Raw genomic sequence first — 19,258 nt, forward strand, 5'->3', positions numbered from 1 at the left:
TTTAGGACAGCAAATTGTTTTACCAGGCTACGCTGATCGTGGTGCTGACGATGACTACGTATTAAAATATTAAATTTTGTGTAAAGATTTGAACATTCAGTGTGACAAATATAATATTCTTTAAAAATAAAATCTTATGTATTTCCCATTGGACACAAATATCATAAATAATTGACGAACAGAATAAACTCAGTTGGGTCCTCAATCAATTCATGTAGCAGACACTACCAAACCTCCTGATTGTGAAAAACAGAAGCTTGACTTCATCAAAGTCCTTATTTTAATCAATTTATTATACAATGTGTTTTTACTTTCAATCCCAATCCAATCAATTACACACTCTATGCGCTGCAGACGCTTCAAATACAATTTACTTTTATTTTTCTTTTCAAAATGAAAATTCATACTGTACAAATCCAGTCAGACAATGTACACATTTCTCATTTAAAAGCACTTTTAAGTGCACTACAAATCATGGAAAAACTGATGTCAGTTAATACTGTTGTGACATGCCCAGTGTGCAGGGGGTGAGCAACTTGTTCAGTAATACCCTGCAAGGTCCATTCTATGTGACCATGAGATCCAGTTCAGGATCAGTTTCACTTAAGCTCAGCTGAGAAAACTGATGGGAATTCATTAAATTATAACCTTCAGTCCTTGCAGAATAAAATGGATATTTTCAATTTGTTCACTGGATTTCAGTTAATAGAAATAATAGAAATTCAGCTAATTAATTGAAATGGGTATAATATTCTGAGCACTTTTCAGTCAATGTGATCTGGAATTGACCATGTTGCTGGTTAAGTATAAACCTGACTGAATGAAAATCATCTGTTGGCTAGAGCGCAGATTAAAAATCTAAGGGGTGGAGTTGGAGATGAAATTGGTTGATCTTAAATTAGCTGCCAGGAATGTATTCTTCAACTTCCTCCCCCTTTTCACAGACCCATGACAGAAGGAAACACGGCAGCACCTGTGGGGAACAACAGCAGTTAGCCTTTACGGACCAGTACGTGTGTCAAGAGCAATAACTAAGGCCTTTGTGACCACCAGTGCTAGGGGGTCAAGTCCATTTTAGTTCGGTCAGCAAATTAAAATAACTGAATATTCCCAAAATGTTCCATGAGGAACAATATATTTGGAATATTGGTTAATTTTCAGGATTGACTGAATTGAAACGGAAATATGTCATTGTTTTGGATTCAAATACATCTCTACACCTTACTGAGCTTGTCTGGTGTATTGAAACCTATTAAATACTCTCAAAAAGTGCAATCCCTGCCTTCTGGTTGGCTCAATTGCACCAGGCAAGATCAATCAAGCACAGAAAAGTATTTGAATCCAAAACCATTATGTATTTGACACAGGTCTGGATGGGTTCTGTTAGATGGGACTCCATCTTGGCTCCTCTTTCATCCCCAGCCCCTCCACTACAATCCTCCGTATCAAATCAGGTTATGTTCTTTTAAGGGATTGTGATGGATGTAATGTGTATGCATTCAGGATTTCGATTTTGGTTCTTGACTGATATTGGTTAGTGACGATGCATCTATAACTCACTGGTTTGGCAATATTGCATTACAGAGTCTCCTAAAGCAATGTAACTGATTGAATGTAATGGAACTGACCTACAGACTGGTGACTTCCCTCAGCTTCTGCCAGACACAAGGCTGTTTTTAAAATGTCGTACTTTTGGGGCTACCTTGACCGTCTCCGCCATCGCAGTCCGGAACCTTCCAGTCGAGCTTGCGGCCCTTCTCGTACAGCGCCTTCAGGACCTTGCGTACGTCGTCGGCCGCGCCCCCCCGGCTCAGCTCCAGGTACTTCCTGTAGAGCTGCAGGGCCGTGCGTGCGTCCTCAATACTGTCGTGGGTCTCGCTCTGGATCTTCAGGTCTAGAAAAAGAATGTTCAGAAAAATGTTTATACCTGCGATGGACTGGCGACCTGTCCAGGGTGTATTCCTGCCTTTCGCCCAATGTATGCTGGGATAGGCTCCAGCCCCCCTGCGACCCTGATCAGGATAAGCGGGTTAAGATAATGGATGGATGGATGGAAAATGTTTATACTTATACATATTTATACCACACACCATATTTGCAAGAGACAAAGTTCAGTTTAAATGTGAAATAAGGGGAAGATAATGCAAGGGAATGCAAGTCAAGAATTGCGTTAAGCAAAGAGCAGTCTCAAGAAGATGCATCTAATTTCACACAGTTTGGATCTGTAGTATTTAGCAGGTTTGAGTTCCTTACTTCCAGTCATAGCAAACAGTTTGAGCAGGATATTTACTGACCAAGAAAGTACCACGCCAGGAAACGCAATGAGATCATCCTCTTCCGGGGCATGTGGAACAGGTACACAGTGTCAATCACCTGGTCCTTCAGCACCTAAGTCATTCAGAGGGAACACTGACCCCGGTTAGCTCCACCCCCTCTAATTGAAGTACGAATGGGGTGAGAGATTCATTAAATGACATTACATTCATTATCTATAACATCAATATGCACAAGAGTGACTCTATAAGTGGAGAACATCGGTGTAATAAAAATCAGAAATACAAATGTGCAGCAATACCACAAGAAGACACAGTAGGCATGTTCATCATGAATATCTGCACAAAGCAGATTGTCAAACTAAGGATTAGCATTGTAAACTTAAATATATAGAAAGGTGGAACCCCTGAGATATTAATATATCGGGAATTTAAGTTGTTTGAAACTCACTAACATAAGTGACATTAAGGCACAGAGTTATTATTCTTTTATTTATTGGAATCGTTATTTATATTACTGTACTCTTATTTTAACCAATTCAGTTCTGAAATGTTGCATCATTACAAGTTAAATTAGGAAGCCAGCAGTGAACTAGACCTCATTAGAATCGTTTTCCTGCAATATCATTTATCTTTTCCCTCTTTTGTGGACGCTTAGATTTCATTCCCCTTCCTTTCATAATACCAAACACTATAATACTAAATACATTTTATTCTTTAGCAGTAATGCCAAGAAATTTTATTCTTTAGCAGTAATGCCAAGTATTTGTCTATCAATAGATGATCGAGAGCTTGATGACGAACAATTAGCTTATGCTACACCCGCTTGGCTTATCAGTTGGCCTGGATGTCTGAGGTTCCACTGTGCCGTTGTTACGGCACTTTAGCCGTTGAGTGCTTCCTCCCCAGTCGCACATTCCAGGCATTTGGCAGACGCTCTTATCCAGAGCGACGCACAACTCACCAGCAGGTTGATGACCCGGAAGTCCTTCTGCAGCCCGTGACCCACGAAGCGGACGCCGGTGTCGATGAGGAAGCGCAGCTTCAGGTAGGTGGACTTGAGTGTGGTCAAGTGCTTGGAGGAGATCTTGGCGTCCAGATCCCCGGGTTTAATGCCCGAGTACTGGGTCAGGTAGTCCACCACCTGCTCCTGGGTGGAGATGTAGTCGTCGATGAAGGGCACGCCCTCGTTGGGTCCCTGGCCACGGACGCAGGTGATGCGGGCCACGGACATCTGGCTGGGCTTGATGGTGGACTTGGTGCCGTCACTCCGTAACTCTGCCTCTTCCTGACCGCGGGCAGGAGAGAGACGGGGAAGTGAGGTCAAGCGTTCACACACTTTTATGACGCGCACACACATGCACACGCTCCTTGACACACACCCATCTGTGTGCACAGGCTTGCGGCTATGTGTACATATGCAGACGCTCACAGACACACACACACACACACATAAGGCATGCACACGCACATGCACACACACACACACACACAGAGGACAGTGAAGACACTTGCACACATTCTGCTCTCACAGACCTGGTTGAGCGTGACAAACTCGGCATCCAGGCCCACCAGGTCCCCTGCCTGAGGCATCTCGCTGACCATGAGGGGGATGAAGGTGGCGTGAGTCTTCCTCTGTTTCCGGGCCAACGAAGCCTCCGCCAGCAGCACACTGGCCTCGATCGGGTTCTTAACTGTGAGGGGAAACGGACATCCGTGTGGGTGAGGGCCACACAGAACAGCTGGAGTGAGCCCAGTGGCTCCTCTTTAATAACATTGTATTGACACATATACACTCACTGAGCACTTTATTAGGAACACCTGTTCACCTACTTATTCATACGATTATCTAATCAGCCAATTGTGTGACAGCAGTGCAATGCATACAATCATGCAGATACGGGTCAGAAGTTTCAGGTAATGTTCAACCATCAGACCAACTGCTGATCTCCTGGGATTTTCACGCACCTCTGAATACTCGACACGTCAAACCTCTGCTGTATTGGATAGGCTACAGCAGCAGAAGACTTAATAAGTCTAAAAAATAAGTGTAATAAATTTCTAATAAAGTGCTCACTGGGTGTACATGCTCTAAACTATTACCATTATCACCCATTACCTAGAACTCCTTACACATTTGCATTCCAAAGTGATGTAAGTGTGGTGGGTCTTACTGCGCATGTCATATTTGGAGTGGTAGTTCCTCTTGGCATAATACAGGATGGCCGGAATCTTCCAGCTCACATCAAACTGAGCCGATTCAGCCTGAGAGATGAGACACACAGTCACCAGTGCTCACAGCTCACCTTTCACCTTTCACCCTGAGCGTGTTAATACCAGCACTCACAGCTCACCTTTAACCTTTCACCCTGAGCGTATTAATACCAGCACTCACAGCTCACCTTTAACCTTTCACCCTGAGCGTATTAATACCAGCGCTCACAGCTCACCTTTAACCTTTCACCCTGAGCGTGTTAATATTTATACCAATGCTCACAGCACACTTTCTTTTTTATAATATTTAAAATATTTCTACAAGGAACACATTTAGCAAAAAAAGAGCTAAGAAAATACTATCATTACTAATATGCACAAGCTAGTGTGTAGCAAGGATGTCACCACACATTTGTTCATTAATGTTCAACATTAATTCATCAACATTACCTTATCAATAGGTTCAATCAGGAAGTCGTTGAACAGATACCACTGCTGATGTGTCACACCCTGAAGGATACACAGTTGAATAGATGTACAGATTTTATTAAAGCTAGTTGCAATTATACTATATTATTATATGCCCTCAGTAAGGCTGGGTTTTTGTGCTTGCCATGATTGTTATTTGTAAAGGCCCAAGCCTCTTAACAATATTGCCAAATGCTGAGAGAAGGAAAGAGCAACAATGTCTCCAGTTCTGCAATGCGGTGGGATGAAGAAGCCAGAATCACATGCTTGACGGTAACATTCAGTTCATGTGATTTACAACAGCTTTGCCGCAACTGCTCCACGCCACGATTTCAGACAATATTTTCTGTGACAAACACCAAGCCTTCACTACAACCACAAAAAATATACACTATATGATGCTATTTTAACTATACATTAGTAGCTAATGTAACTCATACCATGTACACATACTAACAACTTTAGTATTACAGAAGGAATACAAACTGGTTGCTGTGCTAATACATTCTTTCATCCTAAACCTTCAGCAGCTGCACCTCCCCTGCTATCCAGCTCTCGACGGCTCCATTCCGGCTCACCTCTTTCCTTTGGTGGTAGGTCTCTCCCACTTTGATGTGTGCCACCAGGCTGCCTCCGGTGCGGGCGTCCAGCACGTGGGACACAGTCACCACCAGGTCATAGATGGCAGCCCCCTCTGCCTCCTCCGTGGCACTCAGCTGCAAGGAGTCACCAAGACAGAGGATCTGTTACCCCAAATGCCAGCCCAATTCCACCCCCAAACAGTCACAACACAACATACACAGTCTTGTGGCGTCCATATTTGGACCGTGGGTCCATGGTTATTGAACACACAGTAGAGTGTTACAGTGATGACGTCTTTTCTTCGGCCGACCCTGAAGTTTCTTCCGCTGTGGGTTCCCTCGGCAGATTTACAATGATTTGAAAAGTACTGGAATCTGCCAAAGGAACCAAGAGCTGAAAAAAAGTACAAACTGAGGCACTGTACACCTGATTTTAGGCAAGCCTGTGACTGAATCTAGGGCAGCTGCTGTATTAGTCATAGCTCACCCATAGCATTTCCTTCCTTATTAAACAGAAGAAAAAAAAACTGCCATCATCTGACAAGCTTGGCCTGCCCCCCACTCACTCAGCCCACCTAAGCCCCACCCCTAAGCCCCACCCACCTCCTCGCTCTGGCCCCAGCAGCTGATCTCCAGGCCCTGGCTCTTGCTGATTGACATCTTCAGGCTGAGCGGGATCCACACATGCCGAAGGTCCTCAGCCCGCGTGTCAAAGGTCAGGCCCTCTGTGCTGCACAGTTCCTCCCTGTAGAGAGCGCCGTTAATGTCACAAAGTATACACACATACATGCAGACCAACACCCACAACCAAAGAGAAACACCCTCACACACTCCCACACATGGGCACACTGATACACATACACTCAGTGAGCACTTTATTAGGTATTTATTAGATGCAATTCTGCCTACCACTGTTGTGTGGTTATTTGCATTACTGTCACCTTCCTGTCAGCTTTGACCAGTCTGACCCTTCTCTGACCTCTTATTAACGCTTTCTGCCTGCAAAACTGCTCACTGGATGTTTTTTTGTTTTTCGCGCCATTCTCTGCAAAGTCTAAAGACTGTTACGCGTGAAAATCTGAAATACCCAAACCACCCTGTCTGACACCAACAATCATTCCACAGTCTAAGTCACTTAGATTACATTTCTTCCCCATTCTGATATTTGGTCTGAAAAAAGAGCTGGACCTCTTGACCATATCTGCATGCTTTTATGCATTCAGTTAGCCGGTGTACAGGTCTACCTCATGAAGTGCCCAGCGAGTGTAGATACAGTGTGGCTGTATAGATATAAAGTTCCTTACTCCACACACCACTCGGTGGGAATGGGCTCTCTGGGTTTCGGGGGCTCCATCTCCTCCTTTTTGAGGGCCCTGCTGAAAGCATACTGCAGAGACGGCACAGAGGACCACAGTCACGCTCATGTGATCCATGGCACAGTCTGCGACGCTTCCACACCACCAAACACTTCACACAAGCAGACCCTATCAATCACAAGCAGTGCCTGGGAGACACTGAGCTTTTGGGAGTGTACATCAAAAGTGTTTTACAAATGCTATGTCCAATCAAATGCTTTCCCTGGGTTTTCTCACAGTAGAGAACACTTTTGGTTGAAACACTTTTTAGTTAAAACATTTTTGACTTTTGGTCCCTGCCTCTTTTTAAGATTGTTTTACATTTGTGCCTTAGCTTTAACATCTGACCACTACTTTTGGTCAGAGCATAGGATTGGATGCTCTGCTTTTGGTCAGAACATGGGATTGGATGCTCTGCTTTTGGTCAGGGCATGGGATTGGATACTCTGCTTTTGGTCAGGGCATGGGATTGGATGCTCTGTTTTTGGTCAGGGCATGGGATTGGATGCTCTGCTTTTGGTCAGGGCATGGGATTGGATGCTCTGTTTTTGGTCAGGGCATGGGATTGGATGCTCTGTTTTTGGTCAGGGCATGGGATTGGATGCTCTGCTTTTGGTCAGGGCATGGGATTGGATGCTCTGTTTTTGGTCAGGGCATGGGATTGGATGCTCTGTTTTTGGTCAGGACATGGGATTGGATGCTCTGCTTTTGGTCAGGGCACGGGATTAGATGCTCTGCTTTTGGTCAGGGCATGGGATTGGATGTTCTACTTTTGGTCAGGGCATGGGATTGGATGCTCTGTTTTTGGTCAGGGCATGGGATTGGATGCTCTGCTTTTGGTCAGAACATGGGATTGGATGCTCTGCTTTTGGTCAGGGCATGGGATTGGATGCTCTGTTTTTGGTCAGGGCATGGGATTGGATGCTCTGTTTTTGGTCAGGGCATGGGATTGGATGCTCTGCTTTTGGTCAGGGCATGGGATTGGATGCTCTGTTTTTGGTCAGGGCATGTGATTGGATGCTCTGTTTTTGGTCAGGGCATGGGATTGGATGCTCTGCTTTTGGTCAGGGCATGGGATTGGATGCTCTGCTTTTGGTCAGGGCATGGGATTGGATGCTCTGCTTTTGGTCAGAACATGGGATTGGATGCTCTGCTTTTGGTCAGGGCATGGGATTGGATGCTCTGCTTTTGGTCAGGGCATGGGATTGGATGCTGTGCTTTTGGTCAGGGCATGGGGGGCTCACCTCAGCCTGTGCTTTCCAGAACTCCACCTCTTTAACACTGTTCACCTCACAGTTTATCACCAGCACATCCGGCAGGCAGCGGATATTACGGGTCTGCACCTGAAAAACAAGCACACAAGGGTGTCATCTCTTATGAACAAGGCATTTCTGCCCGCAGAACTGCTGCTCATTAGATGTTTTTTGTTTCTCGCACCATTCTTTGCAAACTCTCGGGACTGTTGTCCCAGGAGATCAGCGGTTTCTTCGACACTCAAACCAACCTGTCTGGCACCAACAATCATTCCATGGTCAAAGTTACTTAGATCACATTTCTTGTCAATTCTGACATTTGTTCCGCAGCTGAACCTCTTGACGATGCCTGCATGCTTTTATGCATTTAGATGCTGCCACATGATTGGCTGATTAGATATTTGCATTAAAGAGCTACCTAATAAAGCGGTCACTGAGTGTATGTACAGATGTTCATGAACTATAATAACTGTGAATGAAGTACTCTAAATAACTGTTCGTCAAAGGCAAGGCTGCACAAGTTAGCCATTAGTTCGTGATGATTTAGCTTGAGTTAGCATGAGTTGGCCAGGGTTAGCCACAGGTTAGCGATAAGTTAGCCGAAGTTAGCCACAAGTGGTTGGGGGGACTCACTGTGGGCTGGTACTTCTCACAGTTCTCACACCAGGCCTGAGTGCTCTGCTCCAGACAAATGCTCTTCTTCAGGATCTCCGCAAAGTCGTACTCCTTTATGGACTTGTCTGCAGGGTGAAACAGCAGCTGGTTCTGTTCACCAGAGGAGGGTTGAAACACACCAGGGGTACGCATTCCCCATCATGTGACACTGGACAATATGATTTCATATTTGAGTCGTGTTTTTACTGTTACACTTACAAGGACTCAATGCACTAGTTCTGTGTATAAATGTTTTGTCCACAAAGAGATCGGTGTTAACTCAAAGTGGAAAATGACCAAAAATTTGTGTTATGATTATATACAAATTATTATTACATGGTTGCATGCTGGGTTCTTCTGGTCTCCTTTGAGATACTGGTGAAGAGGTTTCTTTTTTTCAGTTAGTTAAAAATAGAATATTCAACCAAGTGATTTTTAATCAGTGGACCCACAGTTGAATACTAGAACGATTTCATATAGATGAAGTCAGCGTAACGTCAGAACAGAAAAGAACTTAGTTCCGGGTGGATAAGGTTAGCAGGCAGTGTGAATAGCAGTCTCTGTGTCAGCTGTGCCAAGCACCTGTCAAAACTGAGACCGCCCTGTAAACAGACTGCAGTATCTGGGTTATTCTCTGGGGCGAGTAGGCTGAGACTCAGTGAGCTGTGCTCAGGGTAGCGCATGGTGAACAGGAGGCTGAGACTCAGTGAGCTGTGCTCAGGGTAGCGCATGGTGAACAGGAGGCTGAGACTCAGTGAGCTGTGCTCAGGGTAGCGCATAGTGAACAGGAGGCTGAGACTCAGTGAGCTGTGCTCAGGGTAGCGCATGGTGAACAGGAGGCTGATACTCACCCAGTGAGCTGTGCTCAGGGTAGTGCATGGTGAACAGCAGGCTGAGAGAAGACCGCACTGTCTCCTTCCCACAGCGGCACAGGCTGCTGTTCTCCACCTCGCACCCGAACAGCCGGCCAATCACAGACTCCCCTGACGAGCCCAGCACACTGCGGACGACAGCAGAACACCGCAAGCTTTCAGACCCCAGCGGATTAGCGAGGTTAATACAGACAGGCCACTTTCTTCCCCTTACATATACACACATCATAAACTTCTGTTCTCCTACAGCTGACAGCAGGGAAGAACATCCAGCAATAAAGCCAAATATGATGGTGCAAATGCAACTGGCCCAAATACGATTGGTCCTCCCCATGTCATTTAGGGCAGTAAGGGGAGGGGCGGTCCTCACCTGTTGCTGACGCCTCTGTAGGCCTGGGGCCCCTCCTGCTCCTGGGTCTCCTGGTGCAGCTGCGTCAGGATGAAGCGGTTCCAGCTCTGGATCAGCCGGCCGAGCCGGGCCTTCCCCGTCTGCTCATCCGAGTCAGCCAGGATCAGCCCCAGGGCCGATGCTTCCGGGATGGTCCGGAACGCTCTGAGGAAATTACTGGCCTTGGGGAAGTAAGAAAAGTAAGAAAAAACCAGTAAGGAAGTCAGGCTAGTCATGCTCAGACATGCTTACAGAAACCACAGAAAGAGAAGTAAAGAGTTAGGGGGAGCGCATGATGCCAATACAGATGAATAAGATGTTAGAAAGAAAAGAGAGATAGGAAATTGGAAAGTAGATGAGGGAAACAGGAAATTTAAAACGCAAACAGGAATTGAAACAGGAATTGAGACAGGAAACAGAATGGCAAATCAGGAAGAGAGACAGGAAGGTGAAGAGCCAAAATGGCCGCAGCTCACCTGGCAGGGGTCCCCTCGGGACAGGTCCAGCATGTGGAAGAGGAACCCCAGCTCGCAGGCCAGGCAGAACTCTTTTTGGCACAGGTGATTCTGCACCAGGCAGCGAATGGGTTCCAGGAAATACAGCACCTGGGGAAGGGGCATTCCGTATTCAACGGTCAAACGAGCTTCTGCTCAAAATGCCTGCACTAAGGTCCTTCAAAGAATAACAATTGCGAATGCAGGTATTCTGGTTATGGAAGCGGGCTTGTGCAGTAACTCTGAGGCTTCCATTTCAATTCCCTGCTGGAACACGACTGTCGTACCCTTGAGCAAAGTCCTTAACCTACCCTGCTTCAGCAAAAACATCCAGCTGCAAAAATGGATCTTAAAAAACATGTAATCACTGCAAGTCCCTCTGGGTATGAGTGTCTGCCAAATGTTGAAATAGGATCCAATCCAATTCCAACAAACTAAGTGTTACTGGCACTGTACTTCAACTGCCTGTGAACTGTCAAAGGGATATTTCATACTGTGGGTGTATGACAGCGTACAATAAAAGAATACCAATAAGGCCCAATGTAAGAGCGGGATTCTATTCACAGATAGAGTGAAAACATATCCTCCACCGTGCCATTTCAGCGGTAAAACACAACTGATGAGTCAAACGCACAAAAAGCACAACGTCTTCATAATGGTGATGAAACATCCTTTTGAAACACAATATGTGGAGCAAAAGGTCACCAGGGCGGCCCGGATGGTGCAGTGGTTAGCACTGCCGCCTCACAGCAAGGAGGTCCTGGGTTCGAATCCCCGTCGGCCGGGGCCTCTCTGTGCAGAGTTTCCATGTTCTCCCCGTGTTTGCATGGGTTTCCTCCGGGTATCCACAGTCCAAAGACATGCAGGTTAGGCTAATTTGAGAGTCTAAATTGCCCATAGGTATGAGTGTGTGAGTGAATGGTGTGTGTGCCCTGCGATGGACTGGCGCCCTGTCCAGGGTGTATTCCTGCCTTTCGCCCAATGTATGCTGGGATAGGCTCCAGCCCCCCTGCGACCCTGTTCAGGATAAGCGGGTTAAGATAATGAATGAAAAGGTCAATGGTGAATTCAGCCAAATGAGGGACACAAAGTTCCTTTACAGGCAGCCAGGTCTGAAGCCTAGTGCATCACCTGGATCATGCAATTGCAGTAGGCATTGGGGATGTGGGGCTCCAGGCCAGCGAACAGGGTCCTGTTGTAATGCTTGAAGTCAAAGTCTTCCAAGCCCAGTTTGGAGTACTTGATGGTGACCTGGAGGGACAGTGAGGGACAGTGAGTCAGCAGTGGGGCATTTCCTGAACGTTGAAACAACACGGGAATATAATATGCATCGTTTCTAGATTTCTATGGCGGTTTATATATATTTTTTGTTATATTCTGAAGACAATTCCAGCACAGAGATACACACACAGGGAGAGCTAAAAGACACAGCTCTCATGCTGCATGCAGGTGTGCAGGTTTAACCACACCACATCCACAAGATGTATGTGCATGGAAAGTACAAGCCCCTCCACACAAAGAGCTAGAACTGTAATAGGGCTGCACGATACGAGGAAAATATGCCATATGTGATAACGTTGTTGAATATTTCAATACAACTATTTCAATCAGACTATGCAACTTCACATAAATAAACATACATTGAAGTGCACACAGTTCTAACCTCTTTAGGTACACTGTTAACATACAACCCAGACAATGAATAGCCTATGCCCACTAAATGCAAAAAATGCATTATTGCTGCATGCTTTTATTGAACAAAACAAACAGCCAATCAATTTTACATAATATCAATTTAAACAAATACTATTAATCACAGTTCTAGCAGTCTTTTGCAATATGTTTATCTTGCATGTTCATATCTCGATAATGATAAATATACGATATATCATGCAGCCCTAAACTATAACAGTACTATAACAATAACAATGTGAGCATCCACACTGGTGAACGATAACGTTCTGCAAATCTTCTCTCGGCTAGGTCATCTGCCATTTTGAATGCAACGTCCTGTAAATACGGACAGATAGGCTGTCAGTGATCTATTGTTCATGTGGCTCTTAAGTGATCCCTATAATATGGTTCATCGCAGTCATTGCCTTTATAGTTGACTCCTCCTTCCACTTGAGTTAGAACGATTTTTAAAATGACATATTTTTGGCTATCATTATAGTTAGTTTACTGCCTAAACTGAGAGCAAACCGTCAGACCGCTGAACCATGGACATCATATCAGAACACTGCACAGCTCTGTACTGTTCATACACAGAGGTATGAGTATGAACAATGCAATATTCACAATGTAAGCACAACAGTTATTTCCATTGTGACACGGCTAAGCATCGGTTTATAGGGCCAGTTTCACAGACATAGATGAAAGGTCTATCCACACAATGAATGATAACTATAACTATTATAGTTATAGCGCACTTATCCCTGGTTATGGGTATGCACTTTGTTGTACATCGCTCTGGATAAGAGCGTCTGCCAAATGCCGTTAATGTAATGTATTGTATTATAAATATTTGTTTTCAAAATCGTTCTAACTGAAGTTGATGCTGGAGTGGATGCATTCAACTGAAGTGAATGATATCGTTGGGATCACTTTGGGAATGAGTTAAAAAGGCGAGGGTTAAGGAGACATGGTGCAGTCCATGGGGCAGCAGACTCTGGGGTTGTACGTGGTTCCCTCAGCACAGGCAGGGTTCAATCCCCTGCCATGGCATTTCCTCAGCTGTCGTCCCTTCTCTACGTTCTCCCTACGTCTCTCCTCTACCCTCTGTGCTTTCTATCTGAATAGAGGGGGAAATATGAAAGGAGGACAGACTCTTCCACTCGCCTTTTTAAAAAGTTCTTAATTCGATCTCTACAACAATGAAGTCATTTGTATAAACAGATCCCTTACTTGGCCATTTCAAATGCAACCGACAGCGGCACATATAAAGGATTTTGATTTACTGACGTTTTTGAATACTCTGTACTCAGAGTTCTGTAGTTTTGTATAGGGAAAAGGATAGTATAAAAAAAATAAAATAAAAAAAAACTTACTTAGTAAGAATGAAAACTCCGCACATATGAGATTTCAGATCACGGCCTCAATAATAAAAGATTAAAACACAATTATCAGACACTACACTCAACCCTTTCTATGATGTTCCACACAGTGCTTTTTATCCCTTTCGTTAAAACACAATATTCAAAGCCAGTGTTTTAGAACAGCATTGCTTTCAGTTATCAGTAATGATTGTGACATTGGCATTAGAATGTTCAGTTAAGACCATTCTAATCAGAATGTTCAACTAAGAACATTCCAATCAGAATTTTCAGTTAAGAGCATTCTGATCGGAATGTTCAATTGAGAACATTCTAATCAGAATGTTGAGATCTTACACCTTAAAGGGCCTTTTGCTCTACCTTCCTGTACTTCTTGGGCACCATATAAAGGTGTGGCTCCTCATCTCTGCCAATGGGAGACTCCGGAACCTGGTTGTAACTGTCATACTCCAGCTCCACCTCTTTGGTCTTGTAAGGGACCTGGAACACATATGAGAAAGAGCACTGAGCAGAGAGGAACATGGCTGAACAACATGAACTAGAATCCAACCTGAAGGCCTCCTGAACTGGAGATGCTTAAGAGTTCAAGTCCCTGGTTGAGTCCATTAAATCATATATAGTACAGTAGATACAGCCAGACATGGATAGATGAAGTGGACCACTTATATCAATGTAAATCTGTTTGGATAAGAGTGTGTCCCTTTGAGAGGAGACTCTTTTGTAGTGTATACTACTGCACATGACCTAAAAGAAGGAGGCGATAGATGCATACGACCCACTCTGAGGCGACGGCGGATGGCTTGCCTGATTGCGGGGCCGGGTGCGAGGGTTGGGGGCGTACCCAATGAACCCCACGGTCTTCATGGTGCGCAGGATCTCTGGGTCCACAGGGGGAGCTCGTCTGGCAAAAGATGGGAGAGAGAGATTTACCCAGCCATACCCCCGACCGTGACAAACAGCCAGAGAAACCAGAGAACCGCTCCTGTGCAGGATACAGCAGGGCCAGCCTCAAACCACCCTGTCTGGCACCAACAACCATTCCACATTTACTTAGATTACATTTTTCCCATTCTCAAGGTTGATGTTCTAATGCTGATGTAACAATCATGACTGGTAACTGAAAGCAATGGAGTTCTATCAAACTGACCTTAGAAACAATTCTAGAAACCCACTTCAAAAGGTCAAGTGTGTTCTGGAGCTGGAGAACCTAAGCCAGTGGTGAAGGTACCTGGGGCTGGGCGTGGCCAGGGCGCTGGGCCAATCGGACAGCAGTGCCTCGGTGCTGGTCAGGGGCATGGGGAGCAGGGAGAGGGGCAGCAGGTCGTGGCTCCAGTCCAGGTGGGGCAGAGAGTCCACCAGGCAGGGCAGGGCGAAGTCGGTCTCGCGGGAGTAGCCATTGAAGGAGACCTCGGGGGCGTCCGACCACAGGTGCACGCAGCCCCCCGAGTCGCCGAAGGCCAGCGCCTGCTTGCTGGATGACACGTCGAAGCTCATCAGCAGCTGGCCCACCGTGTTCACGTGGAAGACGTCGGCCAGGCTGGCCAAGCCCGTGGGCTCACAGAACTGGCACTGCCCTGGGGGCCGAGGAGAGACATTTACAGTACATTAAAATACATTACATTACAATACAGTCCATTACATGTCATTGTATAATACAATCCATTACATTACACAATACGTGACAGTATAATACATTACAATACATGTAATACTGTACATTACATCACAATTGTACAAAGCATTACATGATAAACAAGGCTTGGTTATCGCCTCAGAATGCATTGCCAATCTCTTAAAGTGGATCACTATGTTCCCATTGATCCACTACAAAAGACCTCCTCACTGTCCCTGCTGCAAAACCTGCTTTCCGAAAACCACACACACACACACACACACACACACACACACACACACACACACACACACACACACACACACACACACACACACACACACACACACACACACACACACACACACACACACACACACACACACACACACACACACACACACCGGTCTGGGAGATGATGGCCAGGCGGGACGTGTAGGTGGGGATGAAGCGCAGGAAGAGGGGGTCCACGTGCACTTGCAGGGGGGTGACGGCACGCATCATGCGCAGGTCGAACACCATGAGGAAGCGGTCGCAGGCCAGCCCGTTCAGACCGCGGCTGGAGAAGCCACAGGCCGCCAGCAGGTTCCCGTGCACGTCGAAGTCCGACAGGCTGCCCGAGAACGCGTCAAACTCCTGCTCCAGCTTGAAGCTCCGCGGGTCACGCAGCGACACCTAGCGGACGGGAGGATCAGAATGATCAGAGCCGGTTGCTCATGTATTCTCACACACACACACACACACACACACACACACACACACACACACACACACACACACACAGATGGTGTTACAGTACTAGGGCACAGTTCACCTGCCTAAGTCTGTGAACCAAAGGCCTAACATGCATAAGCCAGCAAGCCACTGTCTCTTTCTCTCACCTTTCCAGATGTGTGACCGCAGAAGAAGAAGCGGTTGGACTGCCGCATGATGGCCACACCAGGGACCTCCACTGTGAACTGGACAAGCACAGGTACAGGTGAGCAGGTTTGGCAGGTGTGACAGTGCCAGATATCAGAGGACTCTGTGTATACACAATACTCCAACAACACAGTGCTCTGTATTTATACAACAGGCTGTTGTATAAATACAGAGCACTGTGTTGTTGGAGCATTGTGTATACACAGATCCCTTAGTGTGGCAGTACTGTGTAAACACAGAGTACTATGTCAGTGCAGTGTTGTGTATCCAGAGAGCAGTGTGGCGTTTCTCTGTCCCCACCTTCTGCGTCTCCTGCACGGTATTGAGGTCGATCTCAGAGACGTAGTTCTGCAGCCCACCAGTGAGCAGCGTGTTGTTGTCAGTCAGCATCAGACTGTGCATGTCTGCTCCCTCCTCCATGCTGGAACACACACACACACGCTTGTTCCTTTAGCCAATCGGAACGCTCTGCCATGGACAGCAACCTTTTGATTGGCTCATCGTAGTTATGTTTGACAGCATGCTGTAGTTCTTCTCGTTATTCATGTCATGTAGTGCTCATGTAGTGCAGAGTAAACACTGAAATGAAAACGTGTACCAAAACAGCATATGGATGATATCCCTTATAGAACATCATGGGTACTATGAAGGGTGATAACAACAGACAATCTGAAGAAGGCGTAAACCAGTTCTGTGGATAAGGTGGATGGAGAAGGAGGACATTTTTATATTTATAATCAAGTGTGAGCCTTACTTTTGTATCTTTTAATTTATAGAATCCAGGCATTTTGTTATTTGGGGGCATTCCCTGTACAATGATTCCTGCAAGCTTCTGCAATGACAGGAGCTTTGATTACTCGCCAATGTCGATTTCAACTCACAGATTATCATTGCATGTTTCCGAGTATAGTGAGTAACTCACAAACCTACAATGAGTACATGCCAGTAACTAGTCCGTGTAACTCACGGGTAGTCGAACATGATTAGGCCGCCACGAGTCAGGCACTTGAGGTTGTTCTTTGACAGGAAGAGGACGCCGGTCTCCAGGCTCTGGATGTTCCGGATGTCCTCTGTCGCGTGCACTTGAAAGGAGGAGTAGCGGCCCATAGTGGAGCCGAAGAAGGAGCTGGCGTGGCCCTGTGGACAGACACAACAGGAAACAGAAAATCAGTATGATGTGTCGGTGTAAAAACGGCGAATCAGTTGAAATTAGGCTGCGTTACTCGGGCATGTGTACCGGTTTAATATAATACAGCACTGAACAAGACAGTTACTGCTTATTATGCTTAAGGCTAGCAGTCGGTGGTACAAGCTGTTGTAGGGAATAGCAAATTATTCCTCCTACCCGGTGGTTCCCCATCCACAGCAGTTCTTCCTGCAGGTCGAAGTGAGCTGCAGTGACGGGTATCCCCACCTCTGCGACAGCACTGTGCAGCTCGGAGAACATGCCCTCCAACAGGTGCACGGAATCGGGCACGGACACAGCCAGCCCCTCGGGGTCTAGCTCGACGCCCTGCAGCAGCGCCGGGTCGAGCCGCGGATCCAGAGGAGGCTCCAGTCCGGGCTCCATTGTGCCATGAAGGGAGGGTGAGAAGTCGCCCATCCCTGTGTCCAGCCCCTCATAGTTCATCATGAGGGCAACTCAATAAGACATGCAATTTATTTTCTACAAATTTTAAACGACACAGAAAAATTAATTAGCTTGATCGTAGTTAGCACCCTTACCAACACTTAACGTGCTATGTTTCAGCATACATATTGAGTTCAAAATAATTCAGCAAATGTAACTAACCAAGTCAGTATACCACTAGCTAACGTTAGCTAGAAAGCTTGTTATAAAGAATATAATTTTCTCCAACAAACGTATAACAGACGAAGTTCTATGGTCTTCTGAATCCTAAGTGTAAAACCTAGGTAACAGTTAACTAACTTGGCTTGCGTGGTAAATTACATCTAGGCAATTTAAACTGCCTAGCTAGCGGAAGATTAGCAAGCAGCTAGCAACAATGTGTGTTGGGAACACATTTTCGCGAAGTAATGACGCTCACCAGCACACAAAATAGAAACGCGTATGTACAGAAGAGTTTTGCTATAGTTTATGCTCACCGGCAATCAAAAATAGAAACACGTGCACAATAAGTAGTTTTACTAACTGTTATCATTAGAAAAAATCAAAATTATTCAGCCCATGATTTGATTCACAACAATAATATTGTTTTACTTCCGGTACAAATGTTTGCGCTAAGTTCTGAGTGGTCGCCTCGAGATTTATTTATCCAATAGTTGGAACAGAAGTTGGTTGCCAGCTTTTTGTACCAATGGGAAGAGGAATCGTTTTAGTGAGTGGATAACCAATCATATTAGGAGGGTGGGGGTAGCGAGAACCAAAATTATGTTGCAACAATAACATGTTCCAGCAGATGGCGTATAGTGTATCATACATAGACAAGAAATATATAATCACGATTTTGAGAGACGACAGTAGTTCGCAACAGTATTGCGCTTTTTTTTCAGCCCATCCCTAATAATACTACTTTACCGGTTTCCATTTTTAGAATGTTATTCGCGTGAGAGCCGACCTCGTGTCAAAGCAGGGGGCTGTCAGCACCGGGCAAACATCGTAACTCGTAACAGAAGTAAACGAGGGAATTACATTATGAATTACATTAGTCTGTAGTAGGCCAATATGTATTTAAAAACCCGGATTATTATTATTTTCAATGAATGGCTGGAGGAAATAAGGCCAGGCGCAGTACGTGCTACTACATGCTGAAATAGATTTGGAAGAAGGTCGGCATTTACCCAACCGTATGTAAACATGACAGCAGCTCTAGCTATAATTACAATAGGTAGGCCTAGCTAAACCAGCTTTGGCAGAACTGGTTCAGAATTCTTACATTGCTGTGCTGTTGTCTAAGTTTTGAATATTGTACTCCAACCATAGTCCATGTTATACTCAAACCGTGTTATGTTCAGTTATACACTTGCCTTTCAAGATAAATTAGTTTGTTCAGTCAATTAAGTTTGAGTTTGAACACTGGAGCCGTTAAAGTCACAACAGGCTGTTGAAATGAAGTGATTACTTCACACCCGGAAGTTAAACATACAGGTTTCATCATG

General features: G+C 45.5%; 1 protein-coding gene across 3 annotated transcripts; it reads right to left on the reverse strand.

The window, feature by feature from the left end:
* Positions 1 to 353: 353 nt before the first annotated feature.
* On the reverse strand, positions 354 to 18,369 carry pan2 (poly(A) specific ribonuclease subunit PAN2). Of its 3 annotated transcripts, none has more exons than XM_061258173.1 (25): positions 18,245 to 18,369; positions 17,484 to 17,804; positions 17,106 to 17,275; positions 16,439 to 16,559; positions 16,099 to 16,176; positions 15,622 to 15,892; positions 14,834 to 15,179; positions 14,410 to 14,506; positions 13,966 to 14,085; positions 11,684 to 11,803; positions 10,535 to 10,663; positions 10,041 to 10,240; positions 9,650 to 9,825; positions 8,778 to 8,884; positions 8,136 to 8,234; positions 6,841 to 6,923; positions 6,140 to 6,281; positions 5,534 to 5,671; positions 4,938 to 4,997; positions 4,448 to 4,538; positions 3,810 to 3,967; positions 3,238 to 3,561; positions 2,295 to 2,388; positions 1,691 to 1,894; positions 354 to 973 (listed from the first exon to the last, which is right to left on the reverse strand). In XM_061258173.1, exons 2-25 carry the CDS (start codon positions 17,769 to 17,771, stop codon positions 939 to 941), a joined length of 3,651 nt encoding a protein of 1,216 aa, XP_061114157.1. In that variant the 5' UTR covers positions 17,772 to 17,804; positions 18,245 to 18,369; the 3' UTR covers positions 354 to 938. The 3 variants fall into 3 exon arrangements, with proteins under 3 accessions (XP_061114157.1, XP_061114159.1, XP_061114158.1); XM_061258175.1 differs by having other exon boundaries at positions 1,703 to 1,894; positions 9,650 to 9,798; positions 18,187 to 18,328; XM_061258174.1 differs by having other exon boundaries at positions 9,650 to 9,798; positions 18,187 to 18,328.
* Between the last annotated feature and the right edge of the window lie 889 nt (positions 18,370 to 19,258).

This window comes from Conger conger, chromosome 10 (assembly GCF_963514075.1).
Source record: "Conger conger chromosome 10, fConCon1.1, whole genome shotgun sequence".
Lineage (NCBI taxonomy): Eukaryota > Metazoa > Chordata > Actinopteri > Anguilliformes > Congridae > Conger > Conger conger.

Bases quoted from the DNA above. Each gene is read 5' to 3' on its own strand.
- pan2 (XM_061258173.1), bottom strand. From the start codon at position 17,771: ATGATGAACTATGAGGGGCTGGACACAGGGATGGGCGACTTCTCACCC. The intron at 15,180-15,621 runs GTGTGTGTGTGT...CTCGGCCCCCAG, and splicing joins GGCCATCATCTCCCAGACCG to GGCAGTGCCAGTTCTGTGAG. The intron at 6,282-6,840 runs GTAAGGAACTTT...CGCTCTCTACAG, and splicing joins CCCACCGAGTGGTGTGTGGA to GGAGGAACTGTGCAGCACAG.